Source organism: Bombus pyrosoma, linkage group LG11 (genome assembly GCF_014825855.1).
Source record: "Bombus pyrosoma isolate SC7728 linkage group LG11, ASM1482585v1, whole genome shotgun sequence".
In the NCBI taxonomy this organism is placed as follows: domain Eukaryota; kingdom Metazoa; phylum Arthropoda; class Insecta; order Hymenoptera; family Apidae; genus Bombus; species Bombus pyrosoma.
Window position 1 is genome coordinate 15,470,045 of NC_057780.1, and position 24,788 is coordinate 15,494,832.

At 42.9% G+C, this 24,788-nt stretch overlaps 1 protein-coding gene across 6 annotated transcripts in view; it reads left to right on the forward strand.

Annotated features, from left to right (window-relative positions):
* LOC122572783 (nuclear factor 1 X-type-like) overlaps positions 1–24,788 on the forward strand; it is a 65,922-nt gene that overhangs the window by 34,524 nt on the left and 6,610 nt on the right. For 4 of the 6 annotated variants that reach the window (XM_043738225.1, XM_043738227.1, XM_043738228.1 and 1 more), the window contains 4 exons: positions 6,032–6,085; positions 6,220–6,318; positions 11,428–11,568; positions 15,160–15,303. In XM_043738225.1, coding sequence (XP_043594160.1) covers positions 6,032–6,085; positions 6,220–6,318; positions 11,428–11,568; positions 15,160–15,303 — 438 coding nt within the window. The remainder of the gene's footprint in view (positions 1–6,031; positions 6,086–6,219; positions 6,319–11,427; positions 11,569–15,159; positions 15,304–24,788) is intronic. The other 2 variants (XM_043738226.1, XM_043738229.1) reach the window with 2 other exon arrangements.

Below are 24,788 nucleotides of genomic sequence, written 5' to 3' on the forward strand. Positions count from 1 at the left end.
TGATTGGTTGTAGAGATAGGAGAAACAGCCCATCGACATGGTAGATGCTTGAAAGATTTTCAAGGTTTCCAAACGGAGATCTAGAGCGTTAGGGTGATAGGATATTAGGAATGTTTGGGGTTACGCACGTAGTTTAGAAGGTGTGGCTCTCGAATCCTTGGAATGATTGAACACTTCAAGATGAATACTTAATGTATAAAATTCCTATCGCTTGTAAAATTCATAATTTCCTACTTCCGAAGAGTAATCTCGTATTTCCGAATCTTGCAATTGGAAACCCTTTCAATCCGCTGAACTTCCCCCCAGGAGAAGCCGATCTTCTTCAACCCCTCTCTTTGAATCGCAAGATTTTCAAAATTTCTGGAAACCCAAATTTTCCTAGTTTCGTTATCGAACCAAGCGACAACCCAAGAGGATCTGATCCCAAAACAAAGTGAGCAAGACAACAGCGGTTACACGTGGCCCGTTGATCGACGTGCTTCGATCGATGGCAGCTGGCAGCAGGAGGACCGAGACTGGCGCCCGTCCGCGCTTCTTCTTTCATTCGGTTTCATCGAACTCACTGACTCAGTCGGGAAACACGTAATTTCCGTACGTACGCGCGCGTCCTGGCAGAGCCCAGTTCTCGCCCCGTGACTCGCACACGCTCCGTGTGTTGGCTCCTCGCATCTCTCTCTCTCTCTTCTTCTTTTTCGCCAGGCTATGAACCCGTGTGGCTCACACACGCCTTGGCAGCCGGCTTTCTAATGTTTACAGCCGCGGTTGACGCAAAAATTGGCCAGGCCTACCGCGCACCACCTACGAGAAAGAGAAAAAAACGCTCGGCTGCCAAGACATGGGGTAGGTTAGGCACTTTCCAGACCGTTCGTCGCCATCTCTGATCGTTTTCTTCTCGTTTCATACTCTGCTGATCGTTTAACCCAGATATACCAGAATCTTTCTCCTACTATTTTTTGAATTGTACATATTAATTAAGTTTCCCCATTACTGTTACCTAGTTTTTGAAAGATGAGTATCCATTCCAGAGTGACCTATTCGTCGTCTTCCCCATGCTGGTTGATCCTTTAATTTCTCTGCTAATTGATATCAATCTCTGAATTGAAGAGAACGATATCAGGAAATGTATATCGATACAAAAGAACATTTTCGTTTACATACAGAGAGAAGATGCTACTGTTTTAAGAAGCTATAATATAGGGCTGTCGATTCTGGGTTTCTATCTATATCGTGGAACTGTAGCACTCTACAATATATTCACTAAAATTTATCTAAACCATTTGCAAACATAAAATTTATCTAAATATCCATGAAACTGCGATAGGTACTATGTATTTATATGTCAAAGGAAATTATCATAAAAATCTTAGAATAAGAATATTAAATGCGTGCTTTAAAAAGTCGAATAGAATTCGGTGCATCTTCTAGCATTCGGTCATCGTGGTAGAAACTAGTAGTTGCCGTGGTCTAATTAGTATCCGAATCTGTTCTCTTCACTATCTTGTAGTTCCATCTCTTCCTTTCACATATTTTTAATTGTTAGCCGGTCGTTTAATTCCTTCCGCCTAAAAAGTTTGCTAGACGAACTTGTTCAAGGCGGATCAGGTTAATCGCTGTTATTTATTCGCATCGAAACTACAAGCACAAAACCCTTTTCGAACTTCGCGACCCAATTAATAGCGAAGACCGTCTCGAGCCATGCGAAGATTCGTTCGTTTGGGTTCGCTACATTTCAGAGTTTTCCAACTTCCCTGAATTCGCCGAAAAAGATTTCGTAGCTCGATTTTTTATTCTCCGCGTCCTACTTTCAAAGCTTCAAGGTCTCGATTAAACTCAAAAAATTCATGCCCTTGTTTCACGTAAATTTCTGTGCCTCGAATTAAAGGCGTATGCACAGAAGTGTCGAAGAATGCCAGTCGACGATGCACGGACGACGAACGATCAACATCATAAAAATTCCTGGCCCTCTGTAAATATACACGGCATCACAATAATATAAACTTACTGGCTGGCAAGGCGCGGCGTGGATAGCGAAGGCTCCGCTACTTCGGACCCTTTCGGATTATCCGCCGCGTCGACGTATGCTAAAAGTAGACACTTGCTGCGTTCGTTTCGACTGACCTAATAGACAGTATTATTACAGAAGGGAAGTACATAGCCCGAAACGAGAAGGACCAGGGACGCCTAATATTTCAATTCCACTCGCCTATCTTCGTTGTCATCGCCGTTCGAATGACGGAACATTTTTTCTTTCAAATGAAGGAAAAACGCCGGTTAAATGGTTGTCGAGCTTATGGTGGATTATCGATGCTAGATATGGTAGTTAATTGGTTACGTTGATAGAAAATAGTTCGTAAAGTTGATAAGAGAATGTTCGCTGGTTTCGGAGTACCAAAAGTGGGGAAAGAAGAGTTTTCAATTAGGTCGATCTTGATTAGCTCGAAGAAAGATATCTTTAGAATAGTCTTCATACTTTATCTGTAGGAAGTTAGATAAAAGAGGTAACTGGAGTAAGTCCCCATCTTAAACAATCGTTTCCACTTTCGTGTTTCGTTTGAAAAAGGAAATTCGAAGATCCTGTTTAATCCATTAATCTACGTTGAAATCCGCGAACTGAAACTACGGTTAAACAGCAGTGCGGGTACCTGTTCCTTTCAAACTTTCGATCGATCATTCTATTAAAGACGAACTAAGAAGAGAGAGAGAGAGAAAAGAAATAAAATTTAATCTGAAGAAGGGAAAGAGGAGGTTGATCGTCGGTGAGACGCTCCGCGTATTAGCCCTAAGAGCTAAATATCGCCCGGCCGGTTGCGTAAGTATCATCGTCTCTTATGAAAGTGTTAGAGAGAGGACAGGTGCCTCGACGCGTGTCGTTCTCGGACACGTCGCATTTTCGCGATGCCTCTACGGCAGACGAGGTCCGTTTTAGACGGGCCGCATCGAAAAGTCGGCAGGAAAAGCCAGGCCGTAAGACTTTGATAATCCGGCAACAGCCGGAATAGACCGGGTGCCCTTCCACCGAGTTTTCAATACGTCCACCAACCGTATCTCGCCACGTGGATCCATTATTAATTCTGCTCGCTTTTTAGACAGGTTTTCCATGACAATATAGTCATCTATATTTTCTTCGTCGTTTTCCAAATTTTCTGTAACGGTTCCTAGACGTTACGTTTTACCTCTTGAATCGCAGATGTCAGGGAATTTAAGGATCTTCAGGGTAATATTTTAATATCTGGTCAAACAGCACACCGAAATTACAATAAAGTAGGCGAACCATTCGCAAAATTTCTTTCAAGAATCTTGCGTTCCTATAATATTGAATTCTACAGCAGATTAGTCGGATGTCCCGAACAGAAAAAGAATGCCACCCTCTGCATCTTAACTCGGTATAATTTCATTTCCGATTTCAACGAGCCAAATCGCTGCTTCTCCAGATTTATTTCCTTTAACCACTCGCGCCACTTTCATCGTATTATTTCTGCAAACAATGAGAACAGACCCCGCGTTAAGAAATAAACGGAGCACAAAATAAACTTGGTGAGTCGAGCGAACTTTTTGTCCACTTCCGAGGGAAACGCGTGCGAGTACGCGTACTCTTGCGTGCGCTCGCGCGTCTCACGCTCACCCTTAAGTTACAGTCAGTGCGCCGTGCACGCGAGCATGTGACCATGCGTGCCGATGTGTGCTCGCTCTATAAATAAATAAGCGACGGACATCTTGTAGCGAGTTCTCTCTCTTTCCTTCTATCTTTCGAATACTGTGCTCGCTTATGCGATTTTCGTTCCTACCTGATACCGATATACCTGAAACGAGATATTCGCGCACTCGTAATCAGCGCTATCGATCTTTCAATATCGATCTTTTATTCCCTTATTCTGACGATAATAACGTATATGAAACATGCGCTAAGAAAATTCAAAAGCGAAACATCTTCTCGATCTGAGAGTTGTAGCCCGTTTGATGAGACGAAATGCAAGTTGTAGTCTGTTTGAGGAAATATTTTCGATCACGCAAGGGTGATTTTATTGAGAAGAGGGAGAATGAAATTAGCTATTTCAGTGGGGAGAATATTTGTTGTAGATGGTCGAGTATTATGACGTCAGAAACAAATTTTGTCTATTTTTAATAATTCTTGGAAAGGTGGGTTAGATAGTTCATCCTCTATAGTACGGATGGTCAAGGTGGGGATTATAGTTATTCATGCGCACGATTATAATTAATGCTGATTTATAGTCGTGAAATACATCGATATACAAATTCTTAGGACCGTAAATTGAATAAAAAACGAGGAACTATTTGTCTTGACTATCGAATAAATTACTCTGCCAAAGATTAAACCTCGGGAAGATTATATTACGACGATTTATTCGTTCTTCTCTACTCTCTGGTGCACAGTTTTCGAGAAGATTCTCAGAAAAGCCTGTAAAATGGCCGTCCTTGAGGCGTTCCCGTACCGTCGCCGCGAAATTCGCTCGCGCACTCATGGATCACATGGTGTCAACGGATCCGTTCTCTATTATTGTTCCAAGAGCGAGCGTATCTATCGGTGTCTGCTAAAATTTCTGCGTCGCACACACGCACCTGTCGGACGGTCCACTGGCCGACTAATTTTGCTGTTAGTTCTCTAGAGCCTAGAGGATCCTCTCCGTTCGCCACGGTGTGTCGCAATCGATTCTCGGGAAAACGATCTCGTTGCCCCGTTAATGTGCATCCCGAACCAACCGGCTCGCTCAAAGACCAGACGTAAAATTAAATCGGCTCAAAACTCGGCTGATTATCCGTGATGAAAAATGCGAAATCTACTCGATCGTAATATCATTTTTCTACCGAATAATTTTCAAGTTCCGAAGTTCGGAATTACGAAGTCGCAGGAAACATGACGATAGAAGATGGAGAAGCTTTCTTCGATTCGGAGGAAGATACAGAATTTTGCTGTTGAACTAAACCAAAATAGACGCGCATTAAAATCACACGTCTTCTTGTCAGTCGTTTCACCAGATAAATTCTGCGAGCAATGAAAACAACACGATCCGATACTTAGTCAGCCCAATATGTTCCCATCCAACCTTGAACGCTTACGTTAATTCTGCTTCACCGTCGGTTTTCAATTTTCTCCGTCATTTGACAATTGACGTTCGATTTAAATTTAAACGGCATTCGAACGAATTCTACGATCAAAAATGGAGATCGCTTATCGTGGCGCAGTGTACACCGATATAAGGTTGAGACGCAATTAAAAATAACCCGAGAGTGAACGTATGTTTGTTAATGTCTATTTATAAACGGTCGTTCGTCGGTTTTTCAGCGTTGTCGGGCTGGTTGATCGAGAATGTCGCGACGATTGTGAAACGTTTTTCCGAATTTCCATCCGCGCAGAAGGAATCCATCCTTTCCTCTTCTCTCTCTCTCCTTCTCTTTTCCTTACCACGACACTTACACAGACGCGCGTATGCATACAGATACAAATACTCTTTCTATCTGTCTCTGTCTCTTTCAAGAAGTCGAACACACGTTCCGGGCTCTCGTGTATTTCGGTGATATGTTGCGTAATGAGATTTGCGTAAGGTACCGCGATATAAAACACCGTGTGACAGCAAAGGTGAGATGGGATGCATCGAGGATACCGTCCTCCCAAATCCGTGTCTGGGGAATCCCAAGTTGGTCGATTTGTCTCGTTGAAACAGCTTTACGACGGCGAAATTCTGAAAGGGACTGATTTTAGCGAGAGAAGAAAGGAAGAGCAGGAGGATAAGATAATAACGTGGACGGAATTTTCGCAGACGGAAGGGAAATAGGGATCGTAAAATTCGAAGGTAGATTTTGTTGATGGTTCACTTGACGAAATGATGGCAGACATGAAAATCTGGACAATTTTTTCATTAAGAATCTCTTTAAAGCCGAACGAAGAAAGATTTGATCGGACATGAATGCGCATTAAGAACTGCGTAATAAAGTACCCATAGAAATCTGCGGGATCTCGAGAAGATTTGATAATTAATAAAACTAACTTGTAAATCCTCTTCGATTGTTACAGAGGTCCTAAATGGCATCTGCAACGCGAGCAAGGAGGAAGAGAGGCGGCGAAAAGGTAAACGAATAAATTTCCCTAAAATCCTATGCCAACAAGCTTTTTCACTTGGTATTCCGCGAGTTTTCATGTGTCAGTTGATCAAAATTGCACGAACTGGTAACGTCTTATGGTCGACTGGGTTCTGTTCCCAGGTGCAGGCTACCACGAACTATATAACGGTGTTGTCTGCAATGACACGATCCTAGCGACAGGTGTCTTCAGCTCCAAGGAGCTCTGGATGCTTTCAAAAGGTACGACGTACGATCCTCTCTTCATCATCTATTGCATGGACTCTCTATTCGCTGATCTCTGGGATATCGAAAGTCTCCAATCTGTTTAACATGAAAGAAAGGAAAAAAGACGATGAGAACGTTTAAAAGAAAATTCTATCTAGCCTAAAACAATCTTATGGATGCTTTCGAAAGGTAATCAACGAGTCGATATCTAGGAAACCTTTTGAAAGCATCCTTTCGATGATGAAGTAGGAAGGAACTCGCTCCACGATAACGTCTAATATTCACGAAGCTGATTTTCGTGATCGAGCACGTTGTTGGTCGTTCTATCGATGCTGATTTATTAACGTTAGAAACGTTATTCTTAGCTGTGGAACGCGATTCCACTCGACGGTTATCCTTTCGGCATACCTGAGACCACTTCACTCCTCTTTCGCTATCAAGGACCTGATGAACGATTGGCACGTGTTGCATGTGCATCGCGGTGAACGCTCACAGTGCTCTGTTAGTGTAACTCGATCAGGAAGGGATTGTATTCGTTGTGAACACCACTTGTTAGGCAGTTCGATACCACCCTCTGTAGTCAAGTTCAGAGAATTTGTAAAATTAAATACAGAATCTGATCCTTTGTCTTTCTCATAAGAGATTCACTCAGCGGAGGATGTTGAAGCTAGTTTCGTATTCTTTTGCAAAGATTAGAAAAATGTGAGATAGACAAATAGGTCGTAATTTGGTAGGTCAAGGTTGTCAACGGTCCTCCGAGCGCGTCCCATCGATAGAACAGACGAAACCGAGTGTTATTGCCCGACATTGTCTGCCAATTTCCGTCACGAACATATACAGAAGCCACTGCGCTGCCAGTCTCCCGACTGCTTCTCTATTAGTCACCGATAACCGCACAGCCAAATTTCTCTCGATGCCTGGACCGTCGCAAAAATTCGTCAAATTCCATACGATAAAAGTTGAAATTCAACGTGAAATTCCAAACCCTTCAAAGTGCTAGCCGAAACAGTCTTGAAGTTGCTTGTACCTTTTACATTCCTCCAAACTTCTTCAAACATTCTCCAACTCTGTTACACTCTATCGATTGCAGATCCCGCTGTTACAGATATTACACTCTATCAAAATTCTTGCTTTCCGACTCGATGCAATATCGATGATTTACCCTAAAAGACAAGAGGAAATCATCAGTACATGATTGAAACGATCAAATCGACCGGCGGATCATTCGAATCCATTTTCATCGGATCCTCGCCGAAGGGAGCAGCGTGACACGCATGCACCGCCACTAAATGGAATAATAGGGCAGGGGAGCGCATATTGAGAAGCGGCGCGAGTCTCGAAACGCCTCGACGTATGCATCTGCGCTCTTCCACCCTCCTCCTCCTTTTGCCACTCTCTCTCTCTCTCTCTCTCTCTCTTTTCCCTTCCCCACAGCGCTCCTCGCGTCACCGTGGCAGGAGATTAGTATGCAACCCGGTGTATTAATAGACGGGGAACAATGCTCACGGCCTCAGAGGCTGCTGAGAGAGCCTCGCAGCCTCTCTTTCTCTCGCCTTTACCTCTGCCCTCCTCTCTCGCCGGATGAGCCAACTCCCTTCTGCCGATCTTTGCAACTCGATCGAACGCCTTTTTTCTAATGTTTCTTGGATTCTGACGAAGAAACATCGTGGATAAAGCGCGTTTGTCTAGCCCAATTGATTCTAATTTCGGTTGGATTAGGTTCGCCGAAGAAGAGCTAGAAGTGTAGGGTTGTTTAAAGAGGATTATGCACTCTTGGATTCTCCAGATCGTGCATTTTATCTCATAACATCCACAGGGTAGTTTAAATAGTTTAACGCTTTAAGGATGGGTTACGAAGATGCAAAAAGAGCTAATTGGGTTCTTTAAAACGTACGTTTTATTCCACGCTATGACAAAACTCTTCTCGTCGTGTATTATTTTATAGATACACAATGGATAAGTCGCAAAGAAATGGGAACATTTTCTAATTTAAAAGAACCAAGATTTAGTCCTTTGCGAAACTTCAGCCACAAATCCTCGGAAGAGGTTCTTCAGCTCTCGACAAAAGACACGCCACTTATCCAATCTTTCTTCCAAAGATTCCAAGCAGCCCCGTCCCTCTATAAACCTACCCCTTCGATCATCGTTTCCCCATCAATCTCAATATCGCGTCAGCCGAGGACACAGGCCACGGGAGAGTTAACTGTCCGACAATGCTCACCCCTGACGCCGCCAGCCTAGCGGAGGAATTTTTTTCAAAGTTCGCCAACTGGTCCGGTCCTGGCTTTCGTTCGAAAAAGGCCGGAATCAACGGCGGAGGAAAAAAAGGAAAAACCGTGAATCAGTGTCCCGACGCCGTGCGCGATTTTCGACGAATTTTTTCCAACCCTCGGATACGTCACCGGTTTTTTGTCAACAATGCACTTGCACACACACGTACACACATAGAAACATGTATGCAGGTATACGTGTACGCGAGTCGAGCGGGAAAAAATGGTAGGCCCGCAGGGGGGCAGTATTTCCCAGGCATTTTTCTTCTCTCTCCCCGATGTGAGAGGCGCAGCACGTACGGTGGATAAAAAGGGGCGCAATTTCCGCGGGGGGGTGGGAGCCTACCTCGGCTGATGTGAAATAGAGAAGAATATCCTGTCGGTGGTGACGGTCGACGACGTGCAAGATGGAACATAATAGAAACACTCCTAGGGGAAGGGGTGAGTTTTAGTGGCGAAATTCCGATGATTCGAATCGCGGCTGCATATACGAAGAGGTAGCGGAATATGGACACGAAGGCGGTTTGCTTCTTTTAAAATCGTCTCAACGCCTAATTGCCACATACGCGCGAATTATCTTTATCGGAGAAATTAAACCATAGGCTGTTGAAACTTTCTCTGATAATGTAGAACCTTGCGATTACCCCCGTGCGTAACAGTCTCATAAAATAAATAAAATACGAAGTGCACGATTCGATGCTGAGAAAGGAAAAAGAAGAGAAATCAGACAATCGCATTACCCTCCAGAATCCCGAGATTCCATTTCCTCCTAAATAATTGCCAGTATCAATAGAGTTCCATAATTCCAGCTTCATAGTTAGCGTGAAAGCAACTATGTCCGTGGTATCTTGCCCGCTGTTTCCGCTATTCCGCTAGTCAGAAAACCAGTAGACCGGCGCCTATATCCAGATGGAAATTCGTCGCGTGGCGTGAATTACCGAAGAACACAGAAGATATTGCATGCGAGGGGTCGGTGGACACCGGTCGCGAAATCGGTCGCAGGTTTACGAGCAGGTCGCTTACACAAGATGCAAATTCCACGGCAGTAGCTCAACCTAATTGGTCGTTGACCGTCGAGCAACGGGGAGATCCCTATATTTACGCGTCGCCAACTGCGACAAACTGGAATCCTATTATTTTACGGTGGCGCTGATTCAGCGCAACGTGTAACTGGAGCGTATTCTAATGGCCGGCACCACGATTAATTAACCGATCCCACCGTCCTACCATCGTCCCTCTCTCTCTCTCTCTCTCCCTGCCTGCCTCTTCGTCCCTCCTTGGAACACGATTGTGTTTACGCGAACAACGAGACGATAGTTCTCTCTCGAACTCGTGCCCTTTCGACTTCTCGACAACACGATTTAGGGAGGAATCGACGGATAATTGGAGGTATTAATCGTCGATGGGAACGTTTGATTGGTCGTCGGGTCTTGGTAAGGATTAAACGGGATTGTTTTCGGCAAGGTGCACTGGATAAATCGTGGACGTGGAGCGAGTTCGTGCGATCATACGATGATAGAGGTTTATTTTCTTTGCTTATTATTTTCTTCCATCATTCGATATCCTAGAAATCTAACACGGATCTGTACACATTTCTAAGCGATGCGTTTCGTGTATCTTGGCATGTCCGTTCTCATAACCACTGAAACTTGTTACTTTACTAGATAGCACACTCCAGAGTGGTATTAATTCTTTCACAATGAAGGCCGCTGAAAACTACAAATCGTTAAGATTCATAATCGTTACGACGATACATGAATCATTATGTACCTTACTGTTTTAAAATCCATCATATGATCAGTACATATTAACCAATAGATAGATACATAACTTTATCCAAAATCCAGATGAAACTACTTCTTTTCAAATAGCGCGACATAGCTATTGCGGCGTCACATTTAAAACAACGGTGAAAGAATTAGTACGTACATGTTGGGTTAATGACTAATATTCAAACGAGAAGAAAGTTAGTGTTCAAATTTCTCTACACCAAACGGAATCGCTTGAATCAAAAAAGAAAAAGAAAAAGTATTGCCTTCTGCATAAACAATTTTTACAATGACCAATATTCGAAACAAAAGAAAATTAGTGTTCAAATTTCTCTACACCAAACGGAATCGCTTGAATCAAAAAAGAAAAAGAAAAAGTATTGCCTTCTGCATAAACAATTTTTACAATGACTAATATTCGAAAGAGAAGAAATTTAGTGTTCAAATTTCTCTACACCAAACGGAATCGCTTGAATCAAAAAAGAAAGAAAAAAAGTATCGCCTTCTGCATAAACAATTTTTACAACGACTAATATTCGAAAGAGAAGAAATTTAGTGTTCAAATTTCTCTACACCAAACTGAATCGCTTGAATCAAAAAAGAAAAAGAAAAAGTATTGCCTTCTGCATAAACAATTTTTACAATGACTAATATTCGAAAGAGAAGAAAGTCAGTGTTCAAATTTCTCTACACCAAACGGAATCGCTTGAACCAAAAAAGAAAGAGAAAAAGTATCGCCTTCTGCATAAACAATTTTTACAATGACTAATATTCGAAAGAGAAGAAATTTAGTGTTCAAATTTCTCTACACCAAACGGAATCGCTTGAATCAAAAAAGAAAGAAAAATAGTATTGCCTTCTGCATAAAGAATTTTTGCAAAATATAAGAAAAGAAGGGGGAAGGTTCTCGAAGGAAAACGCGCGGAAGTGCGATTTTCTCGAGAATCGAGACCGCAAGAAGACGAACGCGACAAAGACGACGACCAAGACGAAGATTACGACTTTAGCAAGAGAACGACGAGAAGAAGCGGATGACGTACGAAACGCGCTAGGATCCGTAACCGCTAATGTGTGTCTGGTTTCAGCGTCCATACTGCATGACCTCAGCGACATGCAGCCTCAAATAAACGCGATCAAAATAGAGCACCCGCCGTACTACTGCAGCAGCTACACCCCTCCGTCCGCAGCCACGGCCGCGGATCATGCTCAGCCAGCGGCTAGCTTCAGTGAGTTTCAAAATCTCTACGTTCGTCCTTATTTTTAGTGGATGCACACTGTCACCTGGTTCCACTACTAACTTATAATCTTAACGTTATATGTGGGTATTTCGCGCGATGAATTGCAGATTAAAGAGAGGGATCGGAGTTTGTAGAGAAAAAAAGGAGAGATTCGAAGGTGTGATTGATTGGGAATTAATGGGTTAATAAAGAAGGAAGACATAAAGAGAGAGAGAGAGAGGAATTGGATAAACTGAGGTTTCAAACAGACAGAATTGGGATATCGTGATTGAAAGCGTTTCGAATTAAGAGGTTGTGGTTTGGTGGATTATATCAATTGGGAGCATTACGTTGCGGAGGACTGGTAATTGGGGACTTTGTGACTTGAAGCGGCGCGAATTAAACGCGTTGTAATTCGATGGCACCACGAATCGGAGGTGTGATTCGCAGCACCGCTGCGAATTAAAAATTTGGTAATTTGAAACGCCATGAATCGGAATCCCTGGAATTCGGTGTTCCGTAAATCGTAGCGCGTTCATTCAAGAACTTTTCCGAGTCATTACCGTACAGTCCTAAGCATGCTAAATCAACATATTCCTATTGGAAACGCTATAAATCAATCTGTTGTATTTTGGAACATTTTACACCGACGCGTTGCGATACGAAGTAGCAGAAATCGATGTCTCGTAATTCAAAGTGTGGCCGATTGACGCCTTACGTATCGAGGCAGCACGGTTCGGCGGATAGTAATCGAAGCCGGCTGCAATCTTGCTTATGCCTTTCAGTAGGTTGCATCGCGAAGCAATCGGTCGCGAAACGATGCGTCACGGAACGATGCATCGCGACGTGCGCCTCTTCCCCTCTTGTGCACCTACACACGGACCTTGTTTACCAGCCGCTGTTTGCGAAACGGCAGAATTTCACGGTATTTTTATCGTTTTTCTACGCGTTCACTAAAATTAAACCGTTCGAGGACACCGAGCAACTATGCGGAATCGCGTTTTACAGCAGCGTGCATCTCGAATACCTTCGCAAAAGTGCGTCAAGACTATGGCCGATGGCGACGTTTTTCGAAACATTTTCCACCACTCTCGCTACTATTTTAGCTATGGTTTCCTTTACACCAACAATTACCGAAGCTCGACCTTTAAAGTTGTAAATTAATTAACAAAATTATATTTCCTTCTCCCTCTCGTATTTTGATTTCTCTTTTTGCGTTGTATCAAAAACCTGTGCAACATACGAGATATAAATTTCCTCCGCGATTTTGTACGGAACAGTATAAAGTATCAGTGTAAAACATGAAAAGAGTATAAATCTTTCTATTTAGAAAGGTCCAGGACACCTCGGAAGCCAAACTGATTAAGCTCGTTTTTCGTCATTCCTTTGATTTTATTACCTTGGTACACGATCGGCGTTCAATTTCTCTGAAGTGTAAATGACTTGGTCTACTTGGATACATACGTAAAACGTACCATTTCACAGTGGTCATCAAAATTGAATCTAATTCACCGAGTAGGGCTATTCGAGTAACAACAAATTCCCAGCAGTCATGGATCGAAAGATCCTTTCTTTTTTTTTTTCTCTCTGTTCCGCGGATTCCAGTCTCATCCCGTCGGCTTATCACACGGTCCTTTGTTATCGGGATCTACTTTGCTCAGCGTTCTATAGATCATTTTCCCTATATATTTCTCTCTTTCCATTTTCTATTTTCTTTCTATTCTCCGCTCCAACCCGGCTTTATCGCGCCGCTCTTCCACTCTCTTTCTCTCTCATTCTCCCCTCCTGCCCCCCTCACCTCTTAACTCTTTCATCGATCAAACGATAACCACCAGCCCTCTGCCTCTGTGCACACACGCCACGAAACGGAAGTCACTGGATGGAGATGAAAAAGAAGAATAACTTCCGGCTGAAGTTGCCTTTCGTAGGCAAAAAAGATTCGTAAAGATAGAAGGGGTTGGAATAATAGGAATTCGTTGGAGCAAAGTGTTTCTCGCGCTAATCTCAAGCTGATAAAAGTTACGTTTCTTTGAAAATCTTATCTTTTTTAGAGATTCCATTACTATATTTATGTTTGACACTAGCGAAAGATATCGCCCCGTGTTCTATTGTTTGTGCTATCCGTGTAATTGTCCTTCTTCGTAGAATTTATCTATCGGATACTAAGGATCGTAGTGAAGATTGCGGAAGGAATAAAGTAGAAAATTCCGAACAATAACGTAATAACACGATACATGTGCTTCGGTGTGCTATATTTCCCTAGCGAAGAGCAAAACTTGTGACTTCATCTTTGTACAACCCTTCCATCCCCAAAGAATTCCGTCATAAAACTTTAATCCCAAATAGCCTCAATGCACTCCTGTCCCAAACCTAGAACCCTCGACCCACCCTCAAATACCATCGCTGGCGCTGCAACCCCTCCTAGGCCATCGCATCCGAAAGCGTAAGAAATACAAATATTCGAGTCGGACGAAGCAAGAAATACGAACGTACGCGAGTCAGAAGGCAGGAAGACGAATACGTGGAAGGGGTTCGGGTGGAACGTTAAGACTTTCCAGCGAGAAGCACGCGGAAAGTTTCGACTCTTTGCGCTGGGAGGGTTGCAACGGCGGCGGATAGACGGAATTTACGGACGGAATAAAATGACCACTTTCTCAAGCAAAATACATGCACACGCACACATATAGACACGAGGTCGAACGTGTATGCGAGAGGGTGAGGACGTTGGAGGTTGGGCTAGAAGGGTCGGGGGTGCAGGAAAAATTCCAGCAATAAGCATAGCTGGACCAGGGCCAACCCCGTTTCCCCCGGTTGCTCCCTTTTTATCATACATACGTTGCCTTTATAGCGGCCGCGGGACACTTGATTGACTGTATTGTCGTTAAATTAACGACCGGCGTAAATATCGTGGTGCCCCGGTGAACGAAGCTAATTTTATTGCCGCGAAACGACCGCCCTCCATTCGAACGTGCATGCAAATCCGTTAACAAGAAGACCATGCATTCTTGTTCTCATTGCTTTTCTTTGTTCCGTTTGCTATCTGAACGGTCGAACTGTGCTTGACTGGGGATGTCTTTATCACCAAGGACGATGCATGGGAAGACGGAATCGTAGCTTTAGGATGAAAAACAGAGTGGAGGGGTTTTTGAAAAATAGAAGCAACTTCTTTCTTTGTTGCATAAGTAAATCGACGAATTTAGGATTGTTTTAGTTGTCAGGAATTTTTATTTGATTTTAGTATAAATATAGTATAGCAACGTGGCGTGTGAGATTAGCGTTGAGTAACTCTCTCGTTAGAATGATAGTTAATAAGAATCTTGTAGCACGCAATTCGACTCAAGTTGCGGTAGAATTTTCGGTTGAATATTCAAAGAGGGAAATATCTCTGTGAAGGAGAGATACTTTTACCTCCTTTGTTAGCTCGTTCGTACGAACAGACGCGGAAGAACACGAAGTAGAAACCGCGGAGGAGTGGGCGAAGCGTATTTCCCTCTGAACTCCACTCTCCTCTCTTTTAACTTCTAATTATTTCATACGCAACCGCTAATCGTTGTGTAACGTTGCAGCAGGTGTTTTTAACTTTGCTTTTCCGTTTCGTAGGCCCACCACCGGTGCATCAGCTCATAAGGAACGACAAGACTGAAAAGCCCCCTACGGTTTCCGTATCGAGTGCGCCGACATTCTCGCCGGTGCTCAGGCCCGAGGATGGTCACCGTGGAATGGATTCTCCGCACTCGCAGACGGGTATGTGCCGATAAAAAGCGCACATTTATCGAGATTTCTCGTATCACCTAAGGCCGTGATCATCTTTCCAATCGTAAAAATGGCTGCCGGAGGCCGCCTGTCCAAGTGGCTGCCACGGTACTTCAAATGGAGGATCTCTCGAGATCATGATCCTTTCTTCGCTGCTTTGATCTTCCGTCTGAAAATTTCTCAGTCGAAATATTTTCTAACGCCAAGACAGATCGACTAAACGTGTTTTGAATTAATATATGATAGGAGAGACCCGGATAAGCAAAGAATGAGAATAGGAAATTCTCTCGAAAAATTTTTACTGTCTTTCGTTCTCCGTATCTGCAGCTTGATAACTTGATAACGTAGTATTACAAGGATCGCGAGGTCCTCCATCAACCGGATGATAACAACGAGCGGTAATTTGTGGTATCTTAACGCGTGGACTTCATCTTTGGTGCTTACACGATGGAAAAGTGGTGAGAAGGATCTCTCTAGAGACACGTGTCTCGCATGAACTGTTCTCGAATTATCCATTCTTGTGTTGCATCGCATAAAAGATGTTTTTGCAAAACAGAGATATACGAAAAATTGTACAAGTTTGACGATATTTCGAAAACAGTTTCTAAAGGACTAGTCGTCCGTGTACGAGTTTCTGTCACTTCCTTCCAATCTCGAATATCAGTCCAAGATATGGCGTCCATGTGTCAAGATTTGCTCTTCGTTCTCAAAAGAAAAAAAAAAGAAAAAAAAATAAAAGAAAAGAAATGAAATAAAAATATCTTGGAAGCGAGTTTTGTTTTAACATAGCATTTGATTATGGGGAGTTCACTGTAAGTACTCTGCATACTGGAATGCATACTCGCTAGACCGGAAGTACGGCTAAAGACACAAAGAACACAGAGACTGTCCGACGATGATTGCGACTTCTCGAGCCTTCGACCCTTAAAACCTGTTTCACGCCTAACATCTGACACTCCCAAATTTTTCGCTCTCTGTTTTTTTGTCCATTACTCGCGGAAGTTGCCGCACGACAGAGAGTACAAGATCTTAAAATACAAGATCGTCTTGTTCCTGTGTCTCACGCGCTTCAGTACTGTCCGCTTGTTTTGCCTGACGAGTTCACTAATAAAAACGATCCTAACGTAATCGGCGTGCAACGTACGAGAGAACGCGACGGTTCCTCGCGTCCTTTGAGAACCGGGCGAACGCCTTCGCAAGCGGAGCGTCAGAAGAATGGTACAAATGATTCCATTGGTTCCATTACCATTTTTCGCTGCTCCCGACACCGGTCGTCGATAAAACGATCGCGGTCGGCCTTGTGCATCGGTTAAGGAGCTCGGCGCTACGGTATAACGACGATTTATTTCGAATTTCTCGCGTTTTTTTGGAAATATTTCTTAAGTTATTCTGAGATCTCTGGATCAAGAATTACTTTTTAACATTGAACAAATAAAGATAAAGGAAAGGAATTATTGTGTGAAAAAAATTGGCAATTCGAGTGTTGAGTTAATTCTTTATCCTCGATTAGTCTCTTAAACCATTGAATGGCATATGATTTATTTCGATTAGCCTAATCGAAGTATCTAGCAAGTATCCAGCAAGTATGGTCGATTTTTCGCGCGGCTTTCTGTACTCTATACGCTCCAGCACCCCGGTAGAAGTGTTCTCTCTGGCGTGGTTGGGGGGCGGTTATGCGTTTTTAATGTGCAATAATGTGCATCCTCGTTGCACCGTGCGCCGGGTTCCAGTGTAACGTCGGCGATTTGGCGCCTCGAATGTCCAGTGTGCGATAGACCCAAACTGAGCTCAGCCAGGCATCATGTAAGTAAATCGATCACCAAGGATTGCTGGATCTCGATCCCCACAGAACACGGCCGAGAATCGAAACCGAGTAAAACGATCCCCGAGCATTGCGACGGCCTCGCTAACCTACTTCGAACATAGTCGAGCAACTGTGATGCGATACGGAAACTGATAGAATAATCTCGTGCAAAGTAGGGTAATTGTGACTCGAGATTGCATGACGTTTTTTCCCGTTTCTTCTTTATGACTGGCAGAGCAACATTTACGATGCAATCGTCTTTCGAACGTATCTGCATTTGTTTCGACGTATAGCGGAGGAATTCGAAACGTAAATTGAGCTTTTAAGCTTTCGATTCATTGAAAAGTCTCTTGGGAATTTAAGATGTGTCGCAACGATCGGACTATGTATCCATGAGACGGATTATTTCAATGAAGTTTGGTATTTGTTTGACGCATTGACGGCCACGGTGAGCACCGGTAATCCAAATTGCTAGATTTACGCATATGATTAAAATGCGAGTGATTTCGCGTTCCGGAGCAAGATATATGAAATTCGCGTGGCAGCCAACGCGTTAACGATAAAATAACAATCGACGAGTTCTATTGTCCGGTTCGAACGCTGACGATACTTTTAAATTAGAAGCAAGATGCTTGAAACTGGGTTAGTGGGGCTCGACGCGACTTTTCGGCCAGTCGAACGAACCGCGAGAACGTCCAAGAAACGAACGTTGGTCCTTGGACAACGCAAAAATCCTTGAAGTTTAAATGTTTCACGTCGGTCCGTCGTTCGTTCGTCTCGACATAACGTCACGTTCGAAAGATCCGCTTCCGATAGAAATTTTACGAAACGAAAATAAAGAACGCACAGAAGGTACGCTAATAAATTAGATTTAAAATATTAATTTTAAAGTAAACGTTTCGAAAGGAAATTGAAGATGAGAAAGAGGCGAGGAAATGATTAAAAGGGGATCGAGAGAAAGAGATCCGGAAGGGTAGAAGTTTTCGAACGATCCATGGGATCCGTGATCGATGGCCGCGTGCAGCTGCAAACAGCCTTGCAAGCCGCGTGCAAGCCCTTAATGTTCGCGTGAAAATGACGCGTGATGATCTCTGTTTCAGTCTGAGCCCGAGCATAGAGAGAAGCTCGCTAAACTCGACTAAAAGGTACTTTGTGACTGGTTATTGACTGTTCTACATATATATATACACTTATATATCTATTTATATCTATATATATATGTATATATATTTGTTACGTATAAATTATATAGCGTACATATGTACGTGTATACGTGACACACGGTGGACAAACGTCGTGTGCGTGGGACTAGCTATCGGCGCGAACGTGTGTCAAGTTTGCGTGCGTGGACTGTTTCGAGTAAGCATAGTTTAGAATCCTAAAAGGTATCTGACTGAAAAGTCGCAGCAGATACGAGGAAAGTAGAGGGACGTCTCAAAATTACCAGCTTTCAAACTTTTAACTTTCTTAACTATTTTTAGAATCCTCAACTTTTTACATTTTTGGTTTTTAGACCCGAAACATTTCCGATTGCTTAATCTCTATATTCAAGCGCAAACACGGATTCTCGCATATTCGATGATCTTCCGTTCCGATATCGGACGAAATCTTTGGAAAATTCTTTTCGCTGGAAGAAAGAGACGAATGAAATAACCTAGAACAGTGCCAAATTTAAATGTCCCCGAACGAATTCAGTCACGATTCACGTTCGCATTCGATCGTCCTATTGGACGGTCACGCACGCATGTAAACGCACACGGTCGCTGCCTCACTGGCGTTTCCAGGAGCACACGTGACGAACAAACGATATGGGCAAGTGTCAGTGGCTCGTTACCCGGCACACACGCATCCACCGAAGGGACTTCCGGTTCTGCCGATGCCGCGTGTCCGTGTACGCGTATATGTACGCACATGCATCACGATGTCGTATATATACGCTCGAATATTTTTCTATATTGCTGTCACGTTTGTCATTTCTCCTTTCCAGTGGTTGTTTCTTTTTACACTCTACTGTCGTGTCTCTTCTTTTCCTTTCTCTCTCTTTGATTTCTCTATCTTTATCAAGAATATTGTACGTACACGATCGGACACGCGTACACACGTATATAGACACATACACACATTCGTACACAGAGACACTCGTAAATACGTTGGAACGTTTTACGAGACCTACTCACGCGCTCACACCATCACTTAAGCCCCGTAGATGCTCTGTTATCGTCTATCCTTCTGTTTCTCTTTTCTACATTACTACGTATCGTCGTACTCCCGCCCGACGATCCGCGTCCTTCGTAAATTGCGATCGATCCTCGCGCGAAAATTCCAAGAGTTTCGCCGGAAAGAAGAGCTCACAGTTTAGAGACTCGATAAACGTATCGCGGATCGCAGATGTCTCGGAACAGATTCCTTCGAATCGAAGAAAATCGCGTACGAGTTTCAAGAGTTTGAAACGGTTAATCAGTTAATTCTAATTCGAGTTTCTCTCGAACATTATATCTCAATCGTTAAACGTTGGAAATCTCGCGTTACCGATTTTTCGAACGTTCAATACCTCGTCCCGTTAATCCTTCGAACTGTCTATTTAAAATTCCGAAATCTTCGAATATCGAATATTAAATTTTCGAGTCACCGATATTCGATATCTCGCGTCGTCGATTCTAAAAGATTTCCCTACGACTAAATTCTTAACGTTATCAACGAGCAATCCAACTGAAGAGCCCCTGAATCCCGGTGGCATCGAAATCGGCGAGCTTCCTTCACAAAGTTTCCGGCCGAATATGCATTCGTTCGGCGCGAGGGTAGGGCGCGAATCGTCGACGCAGCTCGAAATTGCACAATCACGTTCCCACCCCCGAACCAACCCTCCATAGCACCACTATATATGTATATCTTTATATATATATATATATATATATATTTCTCAGTGTATATTGGTGTCTCTGCAAGCATTACACACACACGCGCGCGCGCGCGCGTACACACACACACACACACACACACATCTACTTTCTCGTCGACCATTCGCTGCACACGGACACATAGGTACACACGCTGGATTTCGAGGGTGTCTTCGATGCGGCAGGAGACAAATTTGCCCGGCACACACTTCCTCTGAACCCTCGTCGGCGAGTTATTGCAAATTGAAGATCGGTTGGAACGCCTCGAGTTCTGTTCTGGAGGACTGCGACGATTTTAACCACCTATAACGCCAAAGTTCGTTCACTTCTGAGTAAAAAGAGAAATAATTATCGATTGGCGATTTTTGATTAGAACATTTTTAAAAAAAAAAACGTAGGCGTACAATCACGTAACTTGCGAATCTCGCGACATTACATGGAATTAAAAACGGTGAATTCTGTCGAGAATGATTGCCTCTAGAAAAAGATTATACAGAGATTTCTGAGATACTAACAACGAAGAAAGGTGTGAGCGTGGTGGTAAAATTTAACATCCTGCAGTATCGTAGATTTCGGAAAGGAAAACGGACGAAGAGGGAAATTACGCGAAAGGAAAGCTAACAAGAAGAAATGGAAAGATAAAGGGAGACACGTCGAAGACGAGGAGAAAACGGAGAGGAAAACGCAGGAAGTATTCGTTCCTCGCGGCATGCACCATCGTCGAGCAAACCTCTCGAATGCCTTCGCTATCGATCTCCTCCACGATGTTCGGTTCTTCTCTGCCTCAGACCACCTCTCTTATACGTTATGTTCGCCTTAATTCAATAGAACTATTGCCCAATCGCGCTAAGTGCAGTGCTTAATTTTTTCCAGCTTCTAGCTTTCAACAATTTATCATCCTTCTGCTCGATTTACAAATGATACGTTATCCTCTGATTAGAAAAGGAAACGAAGGAGAATACGAATATCGAGATTAAGCACCGTTCTTTTCGTTGATCGAACGCAGCGTATATTTGATGGAAGAAAATACAGCGAGGCTGTATATTAAAACAATCAGTGACATGATGAATCGTCGAGACATCATGATCGATGTAGCCGCATCATGTTACAGCTCTAAACATCTTAATGTAGAAACATAGCAAATCTCCGAGTGTAAAAGTTATTTGCCGATTGATATATGAAATTTTGTTGGTATGTTATAATTCCGTATAGTAAAATAGCAAATTGCGCGTTTCAAGAATGTGCTTTACAAATTATATACTATAAACAATTCTTCGAACATTATGCTACAGAGGAAGAAGCACTTCCAAATTAAGATTTTATAGCGCTGAACGTGGTTTCAAACTCTTCGTCTTCTTATGGCAATATAATTAAACTTGAGCACCTGATAGATTTTAAAAGCTCGCAAAATATATGTACATGTATCTCTTCCATCGAAAGTACGCTAAAACGGCGCGTTCTTCTTTCCTTTGTCCCATCTTTCCCTTCTATTTCTTCATGTTTTCCTCTTTTTTCGTTAGAAGTTTCCCTTCTTCTTGTTGTTTCACGAATTCCCTAGTTCTCGACGCTATTGTTATGGTAGTTGTTGCACCGTGTTGACTCCATCGTTGGTTATTGGTTGGTTTGATGACCGTCCACGTGGAAAATGCTTGTTTCACGCGCGATACGAGCGAGTTTTTTTTACTGCATTCCCTGCATAGAATACCGCGGTATTACGTCGAACAATCGATTGCCGTTCAAGTGTCCACGAGCTTTGTTCTGTACAGTGCGCGAGCCCTGCGCGATTTATCGGTCGTTTCCATTACTCGCTTTCCCTGTATTCTTTCTCGCGTACTCTTTCTATCCCATTTTTCCTCCCCCAAGATGCACGAACATTTAATTTTTCAATTGATAGGTTTCGCTGTAACGAAACACACGTATGAAACTGGCGATTAGAAAGGAATTAGAACGCGATCCGTTTTTCTTCACGTCGAAAGTTTTACGCGTGTTAATCTCCGCGAGACCTTCGAATGTCCAGCTTTTAAAACTTACGAATGACCTTTCGATCTTTCGATAAACGTTTCGGAGAATTAAAACGATCTACGTTGTAAAGATCGACGACACTTGGATTCTTTTAAATTGCGAAAGCTAGCGTAAAGAACTAAAGAATGCCGGATAAGACTGAGAAATTAGTCGTTCGACTGCATGACTCGTTAAACCACGATGAAACACCGACACCTCACCGCTTCACGATCAGCCAAGTTTCAAGTGGGTGCGGACGTTAGCTAGAAATCGTAGATGTCGTGAAAATACTCTGGACTTTGTCGTTAGAAATAGAAAAATGCTTTCCTCTCTCAAAGAACTCGCCGTCGAGAAAGAATAGTACTCTACGATTATTTAAAAACAAAATAGTAAAAGAAGATTGCAAAGCATTGTCGAGCAAAAGGATTAAAACGATCCCTTTCCACCCTCCAACGACCGAGCGACAGAGGGATGGAGAGGGACGGGAGGGAGAGAGAGAGAGAGGGAAGAGAAAGGGCGGAAAATGAAGAAAGTGGACTAATTCGTGGGTCGTGTTTGTCCACCACAGGGAGATCCCCGAGAAATCCACCTGACGTCTGATTGCGATACGGTAAACCGCTGCGTCACGAGGAACCGAAAAAGCAAGAATGTTCTATGTTAGCCCATTATGAGAATTGTTATATACATATGTGTGTTAGCATTCGGTGTTGCATCTCACATAACTGTTTAAATATACCTATGTATACAGTAATGAACAAAAGTATCGGTACAAATCAGATTTTCCTACAAAACCCTCTGTACGTACCTATACAATTTCCCAAGGGAATCTAGTGCCAGTATATACTTTTATTCGTCACTATATATACAGATACATATATATGCGTGCGACAATTATTATAGATAGATACGTATGTATGTGTATTTCTTCGATGATAATCACCAGCCATGCTGATAACTATTACGATTAAAATGGATGTATATATGTATGTGTATTCGTAATAATTGTTGCGCCATTCTATATAGCCGCCTGCAGCTGTGTGCACGATTGTTCGCGCAATGCTGTCGTTGGTAGGCGTGCTGACCGTTTTTTCCTTTTTTCTTTCTTTCGTTCCTTTTGTTTACTCGTTCGGTTCCCTTTCATTTTGGACGTCGAGGTGGAAGGGCTGCCTGTTTAGTTTAATGATTCAATTTCTGGCCGTTCGCTGCAACACCGTCATTGTTCGAAGAGGAATGGAAAAAGGGGAAGTATCAAAGAAATTGAATCAGCTGAATGTCTGTTGTAGTTTCGATGGCCGCGTGAGAGATAGATTTTCCGGTTTCAGTTGTTCATTTCGATTATTTTTACGCGCCGCGTCGTTTGGACGATCGACGAAGCTTGCGCTTTCAGCCATATGGTACAGCCATGGTCCGAAAACGATTTAAAAGCGAACGATTTTCTACTTCCAAGGGTCCAGATAAATTCCAAATAGAAAAGAAACGTTGACGTTACGTACAGGGATACGTACGATCGATGCCAGACAAGTGTAGAAGTACTCGTGTCTGACTTAACACCAACCCGTTCTACTGCCACTCCAAAGATCGTAATATATTCTCGTTACAATTAAACTTTTCCCATCATTTTGCGCACTCTCGATAGAATCTCTTTTAGAAACTATCGAACCATTTAAGTTCTGATAATTGCAGAAATCAATTAAATCACATTTATATCTCGGCTAACGGTTTACTTCCTCGTTCGAGTAAAACATGGGGTAATAAAATATGAAATAATAAAACCACATGGTGGATCGTTCATACTTTGACAGATAATTTCTAATGATGTTTCTACCATTCGACGATATCATAACGTTAGTTTCATGTAGGAAAAAAATTGTATCGCTTTCGCGCTGCACCGCACCGACGACTAAAACGCAATCCCCACAATGCATCCCCCACGAAACTAACCAAATCGATAATTTTCTAACCAAACTGGTGTTTTTATATGCCTCTATATGGAAATAAGTACACTCTACGATATTCCTGTTCACCTGTGTATGTATAGTAACATATGTGTATAATATCTATATATGTATATTTTTCTAACGCCCCCGTTTGCCTGTCCGTCTGACTGACCTGTCTGTTACCGATCAATCAAACCAGAGTGAAAAGAACAAAAAAGAAAAAAGAAAAAAAAGGAGATAAAGAAGCGAGGATCAATATTTAGCCGACCCAGTCCCTGTCCCCGTGTATCTCGAAGCGTAATTCCAACGTAGTCGTTTAAAAAATCGGTCGAGAAACATCGACTGGAACCAGAATGATTATGAGATCCGGGGCTTGGAAACGGACAGACAGACAGACAGACAGACGGACGGCATTTCTCGCTAACTGCGTAGTACCGGTCTACCTGGTAAGCTAGCTGTCGCTGTCTGACTGTCTGTCTGTTTGTATGTTCGTTTGTATGTGTCTGTCTGTCTGTCTGTCCGTCTGTCTGCCCACCCTGTTACACCCACCTGTTCACGTATTACTACTTTTAAGGGTACAGCCTCGAGTCCGGAATAAAAGCTCGCAATGGAAAATATGCAAATGTTTCCCTCGATGATACGTGATACGATGATACGATAATACGAACCAGACAGGGATATAACGATGAAACGTAAGAACGTCCGGGCATTCTGGAAAAATGGGATTTTTCACAATTTTGTAAAGTTCTCGAGACTGTACTCACGTTGAACCGTGCACACCATTATATTATCTCTATTTCTCACTCACTGTCACACGGCTAATGCTCTGGGTATGTC